Source organism: Heptranchias perlo, chromosome X (genome assembly GCF_035084215.1).
Source record: "Heptranchias perlo isolate sHepPer1 chromosome X, sHepPer1.hap1, whole genome shotgun sequence".
Taxonomy (NCBI): Eukaryota; Metazoa; Chordata; class Chondrichthyes; order Hexanchiformes; family Hexanchidae; genus Heptranchias; species Heptranchias perlo.
The window spans coordinates 9,504,701-9,520,607 of NC_090370.1; the positions used below are offsets into that span (position 1 = coordinate 9,504,701).

The 15,907-nt window shown below is 40.6% G+C and overlaps 1 protein-coding gene across 1 annotated transcript in view; it reads right to left on the minus strand.

Moving 5' to 3' along the window:
- LOC137307256 (sodium channel protein type 8 subunit alpha-like) overlaps nucleotides 1–15,907 on the minus strand; it is a 241,388-nt gene that overhangs the window by 118,395 nt on the left and 107,086 nt on the right. The window contains exons 6-7 of the mRNA XM_067976688.1: nucleotides 12,209–12,436; nucleotides 3,255–3,318 (exon numbers count right to left, since the gene is read on the minus strand). Coding sequence (XP_067832789.1) covers nucleotides 3,255–3,318; nucleotides 12,209–12,436 — 292 coding nt within the window. The remainder of the gene's footprint in view (nucleotides 1–3,254; nucleotides 3,319–12,208; nucleotides 12,437–15,907) is intronic.

Sequence of the window (15,907 nt, forward strand, 5' to 3'; positions counted from 1 at the left end):
AGAGCTGGGGATTTCTTCCCGGTATCCTGGCCAATATGTATCCCTCAACCAACACCACTAAAAACAGATTATCTGGTCATTATCTCATTGCTGTTTGTGGGAGCTTGCTGTACGCAAATTGGCTGCTGCATTTCCTACATTACAACAGTGACTACACTTCAAAAAGTACTTCATTGGCTGTAAAGTGCTTTGGGACGTTCTGAAGTCATGAAAGGTGCTATAGAAATGCAAGTTCTTTCTTTTTTTATAACACAGGTGCACATGCTGACATTATCCTGCCCAAGGAAGGAAATACATTTTCCTGTCTTTCCGTGCTCCCATCATTCATGTATTTGTTCCATCCCCAGTGTTTTATATCAGTTTGATAAATGGGAATTCACCACTCAGAGTCTTCTACTGTATATACCTCTAGGACCACGGTATCGGTGCCAGTGCAGATGCACAGATTAATCAGTAGGTTAATACAGGATTCCCAATTTATTTTGGTAGACGATATACCTGGGTTGGACAACAGAGCCATTTTTTTTTACAAGATTCAACGAATATAGGAACAGGAGTAGGCCATTCAGCCCCTCGAGCCTATTCCACCATTCAATTAGATCATGGCTGATCTGTATCTTAACTCCATCTACCCGCCTTGGTTCCGTAACTCTTAATACACTTGCCTAACAAAAATCTATCAATCTCAGTTTTGAAATTTTCAATTGACCCCCAGCCTCAACAGCTTTTTGGGGGAGAGAGTTCCAGATTTCCACTACCCTTTGTGTGAAGAAGTGCTTTCTGACTTCACCCCTGAATGGCCTAGCTTTAATTTTAAGGTTATGCCTCCTTGTGCTGCACTCTCCCACCAGAGGAAATAGTTTCTCTCTATCTACCCTATCAAATCCTTTAATCACCTTAAACACTTGAATTAGATCACCCCTTAATCTTCCATGTTCAAGGGAATACAAATCTAGTCTATGCACACCTGGCCTCATAATTTAACCCTTTTAGCCCCGGTATAATTCTGGTGAATCTGCACTCTACCCCCTCCAAGGCCAATATATCCTTCCTGAGGTGCGGTGCCCAGAACTGAACACAGTCTCCAGATGGGGTCTCAACACAGCTTTATACAACTGTAATATAACTTCCTCCCCTTTGTATTCTAGCCCTTGAGATAAAGGCCAACATTCCATTGGCCTTTTAAATTATTTTTTGTACCTGTCCACTAGCTTTTAGTTATTTCTGTACTTGGACCCCTAAATCTCTCTGCTCCTCCACAGTTCCTAGCTTCTCGCCATTTAGAAAATATTCTGATCTATCTTTCTTAGGTCCAAAGTGGATGACCTCACATTTTCCTACATCTGCCACAGTTTTGCCCACTCACTTAATCTATCAATGTCCCTTTGCAACTTTTTGCTCCCATCTGCACTACTTACTGTGCCACCTAACTTAGTGTCACAAGCAAACTTAGATATACAGGTCTCTATTACTTTACCAAATCAATTATAAATATAGTGAAAAGCTGTTGCCCCAGTATAGATCCCTGGGTGACACCACTTGTCACATCCTGCCAATTTGAGTACATACCCATTATCCCTACTCTCTGTCTCCTACCTCCTATGGAAGATACCTTCCTAATGAAGAAACAGGGCTTGACTTTTCACCTGATTAGATTTACCATAGGTTTTGCTGGCAAAAGTACTGCTGCCATCCAAAAAATTGTCTTTTGCCTCACGGCTGTATAGAAAATCAGAAACCTCGGGGCAGTGGTAAAAACGTATTACAGGGAGAAAATTAGATGGGGTAATTTGACATAGAACCATTCTCCAATACTGTCAAGGTGAAACTTATACCCGCTCCCTTATTTTTAGCATTGTTTGATTCAGATAACAATAGATTGTGCTCTTCGAAGGCAGTCTAGATTTATTGCTGGTGGAAATTAGTTTTCACCACTGCTATCTTGTCCTGCCATAGATAAACAGCAATAATAATATTTGCATTTTTACAGTGCCTTATTACATTCAAATTTCTCAAAGCACTTCACATAATGAATTACTTTTGAAGTGCAAACATATTCCACAAACAGCAATGAGACAGATCTATTTTTTGATGGTGTTGGTTGAGAAAGGAACGTTAGCCAGGACAACTGTATGCTCTTCTTTAAATAGTGTTATGGGATCTTCAATGTGCACGTGAGCACAAAAGCAGGCAGACCCTTAGTTTAACATCTCATCCACAGTCAGCCAGGATCATGAGCTGAATTGTCAACTATGGGACTTGAACCTACAACCTTCTGATCCAGAGGTGAATGTGCTATCAACTGAGCCAAGCTGCTACACTCATCCATCCCAAATATTGTGAAAACTCATGCCTGTATTCTTGTCTCAGTAAGGACAGAAATCCAGTCATGTGCAAGAGGCGGATGTTCAAAGGAATTAATCAGAACTATATTAACGTATGTGTTTTTTTCTTTTGGGTGCAGTTGTTAACTTCTGTCACCCCTGTCCAATGAACATGTTCTAACTACATGCTATCATTGCCCATGTGAGTGTCAGCGTACAATGTTGGTACCTGGCAGGGACCAAGGTGAACCTATTGCAAAGTCAAGCAGGAACTGGATCAGCCGCATGAAAATCTAGGCTAGAAATTTCACGATTGCATGGTCTTGTTTTCAAAACAATAATCAGGTGAAACTTGCAGAAATGTTGGTTTTCAACAAAAATATTCAAATTATATAAAATCAGCTGCAATTTTTTTTTAAAAAACAGTTAGGCAATGCAAATCATTCCAGTCACAGAGAGGAGCAAATGTTAATATTTTCCCTAATTTTTCCTGAATCAGATTTTTATGTTCCTCCATTGCCTTTCCTCCCCCTCAGAAGGTGCTGCCATGTGCTGAAATACAGTATTTGGTCCAAGTGGCCATTCTTCAAGTGTAAGGCTGGAAAAGCATGACAACCGAGTCTGATTTTGTCATCACTTCGTTTCCACACACTTTCTAACAGGAGTCATTAGATAGCAATCCAAAAAAGGCACCTTGGCTGATCTTTCCTCTCCCTCATCTGAGGTCACTGGAGCAAAATGCAGGGCCCCGATTGCTGTCCAGCTGAGATCAATTAACTCAGCACAGACAAGAGATCAAACCTTCTGGTCTATATGATTCAGCGCCACATCAGACAGCTGAATTAGATTTTACGAATCATTGATGAATAACATAACTTACAAACACGGTGGAGTTCAACAATTAAAGGGCACACAGAACATAAAACTTACCCAGCATCTGAGCTATTACCACAAAGTAAAGCATCAGGTAATGTTGGCACCATGTAGAAATTTGCTATAAGGAAACATAATAATGTTTTAATTAGATTAATTTATTCACAGAATAGTTTATAACAATGAATCTTTCATTTTTCCCCCACACAATACTATTTCATTGAATGGAGTTCCGAAAAACATTAGAAGTGTTACATAGGATCTCAATCAGATTTTCTATATAAAAGAAAATTGTAGAAGTTACACACGGAAAACTTACACACAAAATAATCAGCTGCAAGATTAAAGCTGCATTCTCTCACAATTTTTTTTTTGAGTTAAATTGTTATCCTTCCATTTTGTATGTTATTCTCGCTCCCTTCTTTAAGCCATCCTATTTTGTATACCATTATCTGACAGATTAGGTGGCCAAAAAGCCTACTTCCAAGGCCTCAACCAAAGCTACTCCGAAGGCAGTATCTCAAAGCTACGTGACAGAATCACTTGTTAGTGCTTGTCTCTGTCAATTGTTGCCTCAGACAGTTTTGGTTGAGATTGTAAGGGGACTCACCCAACGGGGACTCATGGGAGGGGGACAGGGGGAGATGGTGGACATTTGTTTGCTTAGAAACCAGACAGGTTTCTAAAGATGCGGGCAGAAAGAGATGACAAAATCTTGAACAGAACACAATGGTTCCTAGGAGCACAGAAATGCCACAGCAAGGAAGGGAACTGGCCAAGGACATACAATGCAAGATCTAAAATCAGAATTTGGAGCTGCCTTGAGTAACTTTGGAGGGGAGGAGGGGAGGGGGGCAGAGGTGTGATAGAAGGAGAAAGGGTTTGCAAGATCTTTCCTCAAGGGATGAAATAGGTTGGATAGAATGTGTAACAAGGTAGATTATACATGGTCTGTGGAAGAAATGAACTTCATGATTTCAAGGACCACATTGCCTTCTCTCATTCCATAAGAATCCATGTCACCATTGAAGATCGATGAGCCAACCTGCCTCACTAATTGAACCTGGACTGGCAGACCTGTCACCGGAGCTGAGAGTCTTCACACCTGGCTCCAAGTGACCGTGCAATCCAATGTCCTAACAGGTAGGACGATGCTGGCTGGATACGCAACAGTGCTGTGCTGGTAAGCTGCATGGTTTTCACCAGCTAAACTCCAGCAGTACTCCTACACACACTTTGGGGCCTATAAGTCTTTGCTCTTGTCAACCTGTGCCTAAGCTCCATGCAGCTTAGTTTGTAAACTCTTAAACATAGTGATGGGTTGCCATGTATGTCAGATAATCAGCTAGTCAAAAAATAATGCCCTGGCACTCCAAGATACAGTATATTGTGCACTAACGGGGGGCGGGGGGGAGGGTACCCCTCCTCAGCATCACAGCTTTCTAAAAGAGTCTCCAACATTTAATCATCGAGACATTCTGAAACAAAAGTGTGTTGAGCTTCAGGATCATGGTGGCTGGGGTTAACTTTCAGCATTATTTGGGAGCAGTAGTGCAGGTTGCAGCCAGCTGACAAGCCACTTTGGACAGATTGTGAAGGGAATAAAAATAGGGAGACAACGGTGGTTAAGTCCACTTGTGTGTAATTCCTGAGAAAAGTGAGTCAATGAGTCAGCAGTATGACACACAGTTGAAGGGCCTGATCTTATAGCTGAATATGCACTATGCTGTTCTGCATCATCTATCATGGCACAAATGGGTTTCGGTGCTGTGCTGTGATATAGCTGGGTATTTTATAGTGTTGCTTCTGTCTATGTCCTTTGCCAAAGTGGAGGCATTAATATGTAACAGACAGTGCGACAGCAAGTGCCAATGAAAAAAAAATTAAGTGTCAAAAGGGCTTTCATCAAACAGTGCTTTGCTTCTCTCTCCGCCATTCAGGATGACCTTCGACAGATGGATGGCATTAAATCGCATTGAAATTGCTGAGCTCCAGTATTTAGGCGGCATTTGAGGACGGTGCCTTTGACATAAAATGAACCCAACCGTCATAACTCAAGATTTGTTTAGAATATATAAAACTATACAAGTTGCACTGTTAGGTGCGTTTGCACGGTCTATTTTTACTGCGCATGTTTAAGGAAAGTGACCTCTGCACATCACTCTCCTTTTACTTTTCAGTCCAGTGCCAGTTGTGCTGGGCTCTGCTGTGGTATGCGTAGAGCTACTTGCTGTACAGAGTACAAACTGAAACCAGCTCCCTTAGCCTGACGGCATATTCATAAACCTGACACTGCTTTTTTGAAGCTTACATTCTGCAGCATGACAAAGTCAAATTGTGCCAATGACTGAGAAAGTTTTTAAACTGCAATAGCTTTAAAATATCAAATTCCTCAGAATAAGAAACTTAAGTCAAGTCTGTTTTTATACAACAAATTGTGAGTTCACACAGCTTTACTGGACACAAGCATAACATGAGGTTGACGATCCCCTTCTCACCCTATTTTTCTCTCTCCCAGGTATTACCATCTTTTACCCAGCATGCACAGCCATGTATGGTCCACACATCCACCACCAACCAAGAGGGCAACAAGTGACCTATTATGAAGTCCTAATGCCACTCTATAACCAGTCAGTAGGGCATACATGAAAGGCAGGAGTTCACACTAGCTTCCAATTTTCTCTTAGGGTAAATGTCTTGACTCCCCAGATGCCAAGTTGACCAAGAGTTGTCCAGATTTTATAGGCCTTGAAATTACACTGTGCAAATATTGACGTTTGTATGAAATTCCTTTGTTCATTATTTTAAGGGAGATGGTAAGCCATTTACAATGAATAGTTTTATGATTGTCCTTACAAACTAATTACTTGTCTGCAGAAAAAGTCCTTAGTTGTTACAAAGTGATATAATCACCATATGCTACCTGTTCCAATATAATGTTCCTAGTTTCCCCTCTGGTGTCTGGATGAATACATTACATAGAATTGTGCAGAAATTCCAAAAAAGTCCAGGTTGATGTTTATCTTCTACATGAGCATTAGTCCTAATCCCATGTGTCTGGCCTGTTCCCATATCCCTATATTCCATTTGCTATTTTTATGCCCTTATCTACTTGAGGTGCTGCTTGTGTACTTCAATCCCCAAATACCTCTGCTCTTCCACATCACCCAGCTTTCCCCAAAGTATAATTATTACTTTTATTGTTTTTTTAAACCAAAATGTCCCACTTCACATTTACTGACATTGAATTCCATCTCCCACTTGTGTGCCCATTCCACCATCTTATCAATATTCCAGCTTCCTTTGGTCCTCAGAATTAATTGCTATGCCTCCTATTTTAGTATTGTCTGAAAATTTGGACACCATTCCCTCTGGCCTTCTATCCAAATCATTGATGTACACAGTGAACAGAAGTGGCCCAGAACAGAACCCTGTTGGACACTGCAACCCACGTCCAATCACTCTAAGAAACTGGCCTTAACTCCTACTCTCTGTTTCCTCCTTTCTAACCAGTTTTTAAATCCAATTTGCTATCTGCTCCCTAATCCCACACCCATTAATCTTCTCCAATAGTCTCCTCGTCTAAGGCTTTCTGAAAGTCCATGTACATCACATCCATTGCATTTCCCCCATTCAGCTTATCTGTCACCGTCTCAAAGAACTCTTATCATGTTTGTCAAACACAATCTTCCTTTCTGACATCTGTGTTGGCTGCTTCTAATTATTACATCCTTTGCTTCCTTTAAGATAAGCATGTTGTTCTTTAAAAATTAGACTTTCTGAAACATAACACGCAAACTTTTTAAAAACATAGTTCTTCAGGTATGACAGGAGTCTCCTTTCCTGAAAGTGAGAATGCGAGTAAGCATTGCTTGCTCTTTCTGTGTAGCTTGCTTGATATCAGCTAGAGTGATTCCCTTGGCTGTCGAATTTTGAGCGATAAAATTGATGAATTGCTCAGCGGTCTCTGAGTAATGACTTGTGGTGTTGTAACATATAGTCAGCAGGATTATCAGATCTAGGGTGATAATTAATGATCATTAATGATCATAAGACCAGACTTGCAGTACTCAGCACTGGATACTATGACTTGGAGAACATAGGTATCAAAGGCTTGTGATACGTAAACATGGTAAATTGTTTACCATAAATGAATGCGTGAAATCAATGTACAGTCCATATAATTGGCAATACTTCCTGCTTAATCTGGCTATCGCATTACTCTGTAGAATTGAGTGAATGATTGGAATAGATGTTGGGTGTAGCTGTATCAAGATATGTTGATGCCAGCATTAGGTAGCTGGCATCAACATAAATCTCCATTGGCATCATTGTATGACTAGATTTGTTTGCTTGATCTGAAGTAGGTTGTAATCATGCTTGTCTTCCCACTTGAAGATGCTACCTTCAGTTGTTAGTTCCCACAATGGTGTTGTAATTGTAGTCAAATAAGGAGTAAAGTAAGTCACCATGTCGAAAACAATCTGGACTTCTGATATATTGCTTGGGGCTGTGGCATTGTAGATTGCATTGATTTTCTTGAGATCTGATGATAGTCCATACTGAGCAAAGATTAGATTGAAATATTCCAGGTGCTCCTTATCAAATTCGCACTTCTCGTGCATGTATCATCCCATTTTTTTGTAGCCTGTGACGAACACTGTGAAGGTCTGCATCATGTTCCGATTGGTTCAGTGCACATATCAGACTATCATCGCTTACATTCAAAACGCCCGGAATTTCTTCAATGCTTTGTTGGATGGTACATTGAAATACCTCTGCTGCTGAAAATATATCTAAAGTTAGCTTTCGTATTGCTTCAGACCAATGTGTGATGCAAATATTGTAAGATAGCGGCTCTCTTCTTCCAGCTTTAGCTAGTGATGCTTAGATTTGAGAAAACACATCATCCACGCTTGCATATCAACACAAGGTATACAATATTAGGATTCTTGAGCTCTCACACAATTACGAGAGGTGAGACCCAAGACCATTCGCATCTTCAATTATTCCAATATCTTCCAACTCTTTAAGCTTTTCTTAACTTTCCTCCATGGAGCAAATGGTATCTTGCGATAACACCAAGCAACAGGAATAACAAAGTTGTCAATATGCAGTTTGACCTGCGTGGCCTTTAGTTTCCCTATACTGTGGAACACTTGTGGGAATTCACTGGACTAGCATCCTCCGATGTTGGTCTATTGATGCTGCATAGTGTTGAAGATAGACTAATAAGTTGTACGGCTTGAGCTGTGCGTAGGCCAAGCTGACAACCGGTCTTTCCCTTCACGACAAACCCGTCCACGGTGACTGCTTACTTGCCAGAACTGATTGGATCTACATATGGTGAAGTTTCACTTGAGATTCAGAACCAGCAACAACAGATTAGGAATTGTGTACATCACTAATATTAGAATTATAGAATCACTACAGCAAAGAAGGAGGCCATTTGGCCCATCGAACCTGTGCCGGCTCTAGATATTCTGTGGATGCTGGGATCAACAATAACTTAAAACATCTTTTACACCTTGAAAGTATAGTATTGCCGATCAGCAAATTAATGGTGTGCTGTTCTGATATGGTGAATAAATATGCATTGTTATCTTCAGAGTTGCGTACAGTAGGTTCTGTTTCAGTAACTTGCTGCACATTGTGCTGTTTTGACTGACTAGATTTTTGTGACTAGGCACCTGAGCCACCATGTATCATCAAATATTTCTGTAAAGGTCTACGGTTGGATGACTGGCAGAATCAGGAGAAGTGATTTTGTTTCCGCATGCACAACATTTGGCTCGATCAGGCTTTGTCCAGTTCAAAACATTCATCTCAGGTGGGCTCTTTCTCCAGGGCTCGATGACACCAACATTTTAGATAGACATCCTTCTAGAATCTGTGTGTTGATTTCATGACCAGCATCAGCAAAATTATGTTTTGCTACTTGTCAATGTAAATGTGTGCAAAAGGCTCCTGCAGATTCATTGTTGTGTTGTGCAGCATGGCAAAATATGATTGATTAAAGGAGGCCATTCAGCCCCTCGATCCTGTTCTGCCATTCAATTAGATCATGGCTGATCTGTATCTTAACTCCATTTACCCACCTTGGTTCCATGTCTCTTCATACCCTTACCTAATGAAAATCTATCAATCTCAGTTTTGAAATTTTCAATTGATTCTCAGCCTCAACAACTTTTTGGAGGAGAGTTCCAGATTTCCACTACCCTTAGTGTGATGAAGTGTTTTCTGACATCACCCCTGAATGGCCTAGCTCTCATTTTAAGGTTATGCCCCCTTCTCTGGACTCCCCCACCAGAGGAAATAATTTCTCTCTATCGACCCTATCAAATCCTTTAATCAACTTAAACACCTCAATTAGATCACCCCTTACTCTTCTATATTCAGGGGAATACAAGTCTAGTCTATGCAACCTGTCCTTATAATTTAACCCTTTTAGCCCCGGTATCATTCTGGTGAATCTGCACTGCATCCCCTCCAAGGCCAATATATCCTTCCTGAGTTGCGGTGCCCAGAACTGAACACAGTTCTCCAGATGGGCTCTGGCCAGAGCTTTATATAACTGTAAAGTAACTTCCACCCCTTTGTATTCCAGCCCTCTTGAGATAAAGGCCAACATTCCATTGACCTTTAAAATTATTTTTTGTACCTGTCCACTAGCTTTTAGTGATTTCTGTACATGGACCCCTAAATCTCTCTGCTCCTCCACAGTTCCTAGCTTCTCGCCATTTAGAAAATACTCTGATCTATCTTTCTTAGGTCCAAAGTGGATGACCTCACACTTCCCCACACTGAAACCCATCTGCCACAATGTCCCTTTGCAACTTTCTGCTCCCAAATAAAAACACGATTTACTGTGCCACCTAACTTAGTGCTGTCAGCAAACTTGGATTCACAGTTCTCCATTCTTTCATCTAGGTCATTAATAAATATAATGAAAAGCTAAGGCCCCAGCACAGATCCCTGGGGGACACCACTAGTCACATCCTGCCAATTGGAGAACATACCCATTATCCCTGCTCTCTGTCTCCTACCTCCTAACAAATTCTCTACCCATGTCAATAGGTTGCCTCCATGCCCTTTCAGTTTTGCTAACAGTCTCGTGTGGAGCCTTATCAAATGCTTTTGGAAGTCCATATAAATAACATCCATAGACATTCCCTTATGTACTATGTTAGTGATCTTCTCAAAAAATTCAACTAGGTTAGTTAGACATGACTTATTCATTACAAATACATGCTGGCTCTCTCTGATTAGTTCATATTTGTCTAAGTGCTCAGTCACTCTGTCCCTAACAATAGATTCCAATAACGTCCTCACAACAGATGTTAGACTAATAGGTCTATAATTTCCTGGTTTCTGTCTCCCACCCTTCTTAAATAATGGAGTGACATTGGCTATTTTACAATCCAAGGAGACAATTCCTCAATCAAGAGAGTTATGGAAGATCATGACTAAAGCATCCACAATTTCCTCACTGACTTCTTTTAATACCCTGGGGTGGAAACCATCAGGTCCTGGAAATTTATCAATCTTCAGTCTCATTATTTTCTTCATTTATCATTTTTCTAAACTTATATTAAATCTAGTAAGTTCCTCCCCTTGATTTAATTTTAGTTTTCCTCGTATCTCTGGAACTTTATCCACTTCCTCTACTGTGAAGCCCAATACAAAGTCATTATTTAGCAAGTCTGCCATTTCCTTATTTTCAATTACAGTATCACCTGCATCTGTCATTCATATGTTGTACCTTGCTGGGAATTGTGGTGCTCAGTTAGGGCTTTCTTAGCCAGATCGTATTCTGCCCAATTTCCAGCATCAGACAGCATATATAATATACCTTGCAAAAGTTCTTCTTCCAATATTGCAAAAGCAAAGTTCTCTTTCATGTCATATTGATGATTTTAAAATAAATCAATGCACACTCAAACTGTTTCACCCATTTCTCCCACCATGAAGGGACAGAAGTACGGTCATTATATAGATTGAATCGGGCATATGAGGCAATCCATGTTCCCAGCAGAACTGTATTGTTACTTGGATGGATACAGATACCTAGGATACACTGTACCTATGATTATTGACTTATTTCAGACGTAAAGAGCTCTGCAGCTAAGCAAAGCCTGCGCATCAGGAGTTAATCACATTTATACTTTCTGAATTCATCCTTAATTCCTCCTAAATTATCCACAAATCATTCATTAATATTCTTAAACTATCTTAATCGCCAAAATGACATGTTTGCCTTTTATAAGCAAGGATTATTTACTTTCAGGAAACGTCCTTTGGACATTACAAGTGTCTTGCCTGCTCCCTAATCCATTGAATTAGGCCTCGTTCCCCATCTCGTGCCTGGATGAATACAACAGGTTAATGCCTCTTAGTGGACTAAGGAATTTCACACAAACACTTTAACATACTAATATAGACACAGCCTAATTTCAAATATTGACAAAAATCGATCCAGCCAAAGTGTCACTGTTGTGTAAGGTTGACACAAGTTAAAAACTTTTGAAGTTAGGAATAAGAAGGGAATTTGGGCAAAGCCTTTTCAACCAAAGGACAATAGAGTTGTAGAATACATGACCAGAAAGGGCCATTGAAGCAGAGAGTAAAAATGGGTTCAAGACACAATTAAATTTGTTTCTGGAAAGGGAAGAGTTTGAGGAATCTGGTGAAAAGATGGGTAGGTGGATCTTATTAAAAAGGGCAAGCTTATGGGGTTGATGGCCTTTTCCTGTTCCTAAAAATTCTTATGATCTTATGGAACCACCTGAAATCAAGCACTCACAATGTGAGGAATCTCAGGCACAAAACTCAGTCCAACCATTCTGTGGTACTGCACATTGTCATACCGACCAACAGTGCAATTGCACTGCTAATAATTCCGTTTGAACAGTGTAAACAATAATTTATGACATAAAACCACCTCAGAATTGGGAAACATTGCTATTTTTCACATAAATCAGAAATATGTATCAAGAACATAAAATGCTTACTTTCATTCATAATGTACTCTTGAAAGTCAAAAGGCTTTGTTCCATTTTCATCTGTGACATTAAAATATGATGGATCGGGTGGCCAAAAGACACATTTCTGCCTTAAGTTGCCCATAAACAACTGGAGTCCAATAAGGGCAAAGACACTCAGACAAAATACAGTCAAAATCATTACATCGGAAAGTTTCTTTACAGACTGGATGAGAGCACCCACAATGGTCTTCAGACCTGCAGAAAGAAGTATACCGTTATAGCTACCCTCTAAATGAATGTTAATCACACTCCCTCACAACAAAAAACAGAACAGAAGTAGCATTCCACAAATAATTCATGCAAAAAGCAAGCAGTGTTAAGTGCAAATCATGTCAACGGATTTAATAACAATGCTTGAGCTCATAAAACTAAAAGGGTTGTTGAAAAAGCTTGTGGTGAAGACAATTTTTAATGGTCACTGACAACTGGTTATTTTTAGTTTATACTTACTGACACAGCTTGCAATAACATTAATACCTCACAGCAAGGCAAACGTGACTTGTTATTTAAGCAAGCTCAGGATTGGCTGTCCTATATGGAATGGGTTTGGGCACCCTCAATCCAATTCTTTAGGTGTGTGGGCCCACAGCACAAAATTGCCCCTAATTTTGGCAATAATTGGCAAAGAGACCACAGGGTGGCTGGTGCAGGAAATGGGGAAAATGTCACACTGTGGGAGAATGGGCTGCTCTTCTGAGATTGATGCCGACAGTGTTGAAGCAGAGTGGAAACAGCTTTACTTTGTATCTAATTGTAGTATACATGGCCTGGGAGTGCTTGATATTAACACTGAGTAACTGAAATCAAAAACGTTCCATTCCCCTGCACTAACATTCCTCACCCTGAGGAGCAAAGAATTAAACTAGAAAGTGTTACATTACATCCCTTATTAGGTAGAGGTCATCCATTGTTAGATATAGATCAAACTCCACTGAGACCTCTCTGATTCTCTATTACACAGCGATAATAACCTTCCTATACTACAGCCTAGTTATCGCAAAGAACCTGTTTGCCGCACCAAATAATGATTCAAAACTCAAATGAATAATTAAAATCTATTAATAAATTATAATGCATCAAAAGTTAATATACTTTCAAATTTGGTTGATATAATAAATGATTGGCATCCTATATCAGTCAAGTACGCCTGATTTTTTTAAAATATGGATGCTGAACGGAATTGGTCATGTGATCTCATGCTCATTTTAATTCACTCATGTTGTTCAATGTACAACGATTGAGTGATCTTCATGATTCACACTGAGCAGGCAGTGGTGAGTAGAGTTTAGAATCTCAACAATTTACTGACCATTCAGAATCTAAATGTAATTAGAATTTTTCTAGTGTAATATGGATAAGATATTTGGAGGAATGATCTGACTGTTGTCATTATTGGATTGACAACGAGATTGTCATGACATGCGAGTGCTTAGTCGCTAAAAGGTTGATAGGTGCTCACTCTCTCATCTCAAACCTCTCTCTATCCATCGCAGCTTTTCTAGTCTTTATTCTATTAATTACTGCTACAATCATTGTTCCTCTGAGCTTTCCTCTAGTTACTCCCAAGTCCAATTTCTGTACGCTCTCCGTCTTCCTTGTTAAATGTGTGCGTGTGGACATCAGACAAATGCAGAATCAGGCTCGGCTTTGATGTCACACAGTAAAAACATAAAAATTGGACTTTCCCCATCCCATTTGTGTTTAAAATCCCTCTACTATCATGAAGGCAGTTCTCCAGTACCTCACCAAAGTGGTTATTCTTCATATGTGAGCCTGGACAGTGAGTGGTAGCAGGCTCTTGGACCATAGAGACATCAAGGTAGATAAATCTCCGGGACCTGATGAAATGTATCCCAGGACGTTATGGGAGGTTAGGGAGGAAATTGCGGGTCCCCTAGCAGAGATATTTGAATCATCGACAGCTACAGGTGAGGTGCCTGAAGATTGGAGGGTAGCAAATGTTGTGCCTTTGTTTAAGAAGGGCGGCAGGGAAAAGCCTGGGAACTACAGACCGGTGAGCCTGACATCTGTAGTGGGTAAGTTGTTAGAGGGTATTCTGAGAGACAGGATCTACAGGCATTTGGAGAGGCAGGGACAGTCAGCATGGTTTTGTGAGAGGAAAATCATGTCTCACGAATTTGATTGAGTTTTTTGAAGGGGTAACCAAGAAGATAGATGAGGGCTGTGCAGTAGACGTGGTCTACATGGACTTTAGCAAAGCCTTTGACAAGGTACCGCATGGTAGGTTGTTACATAAGGTTAAATCTCACGGGATCCAAGGTGAGGTAGCCAATTGGATACAAAATTGGATTGACGACAGAAGACAGAGGGTGGTTGTAGAGGGTTGTTTTTCAAACTGGAGGTCTGTGACCAGCGGTGTGCCTCAGGGATCGGTGCTGGGTCCGCTGTTATTTGTTATTTATATTAATGATTTGGATGAGAATTTAGGAGGCATGGTTAGTAAGTTTGCAGATGACACCGAGATTGGTGGCATTGTGGACAGTGAAGAAGGTTATCTGGGATTGCATCGGGATCTTGATAAATTGGGCCAGTGGGTCGATGAATGGCAGATGGAGTTTAATTTAGATAAATGTGAGGTGATGCATTTTGGTAGATCGAATCGGGCCAGGACCTACTCCGTTAATGGTAGGGCTTTGGGGAGAGTTATAGAACAAAGAGATCTGGGAGTACAGGTTCACAGCTCCTTGAAAGTGGAGTCACAGGTGGATAGGGTGGTGAAAAAGGCATTCAGCATGCTTGGTTTCATTGGTCAGAACATTGAATACAGGAGTTGGGATGTCTTGTTGAAGTTGTACAAGACATTAGTAAGGCCACACTTGGAATACTGTGTACAGTTCTGGTCACCCTATTATAGAAAGGATATTATTAAACTAGAAAGAGTGCAGAAAAGATTTACTAGGATGCTCCCGGGACTTGATGGTTCGACTTATAGGGAGAGGTTGGATAGACTGGGACTTTTTTCCCTGGAGAGTAGGAGGTTAAGGGGTGATCTTATAGAAGTCTATAAAATAATGAGGGGCATAGATAAGGTAGATAGTCAAAATCTTTTCCCAAAGGTAGGGGAGTCTATAACGAGGAGGCATAGATTTAAGGTGAGAGGGGAGAGATACAAAAGGGTCCAGAGGGGCAATTTTTTCACTCAAAGGGTGGTGAGTGTCTGGAACGAGCTGCCAGAGGCAGTAGTAGAGGCGGGTACAATTTTTTCTTTTAAAAAGCATTTGGACAGTTACATGGGTAAGATGGGTATAGAGGGATATGGGCCAAGTGCAGGCAATTGGGACTAGCTTAGTGGTATAAACTGGGCGACATGGACATGTTGGGCCGAAGGGCCTGTTTCCATGTTGTAAACTTCTATGATTCTATGATTCTATCACAGCAAAGCCCAATTCTACCCTTGCCTGATGGCCACACACAAGCAATTTTCCATTGGGAGTCACTGAGCAGTGAGAATCGTGGCTGATTTTTTTCCCTCTGAAGCCAATTGAAATCAGCTAACTCAGCAGAAACTGGCAATTGTACCTCGGGCCTTCTGGTCTGTAGGACTCAGTACTGTACACAGGACAGTGCATTTATTTACTGGGTCATTGGGGTGCTAAAGACATCGTTTTCAAATCATGTTAATCTATTAACGCTTTCAGCAGACAG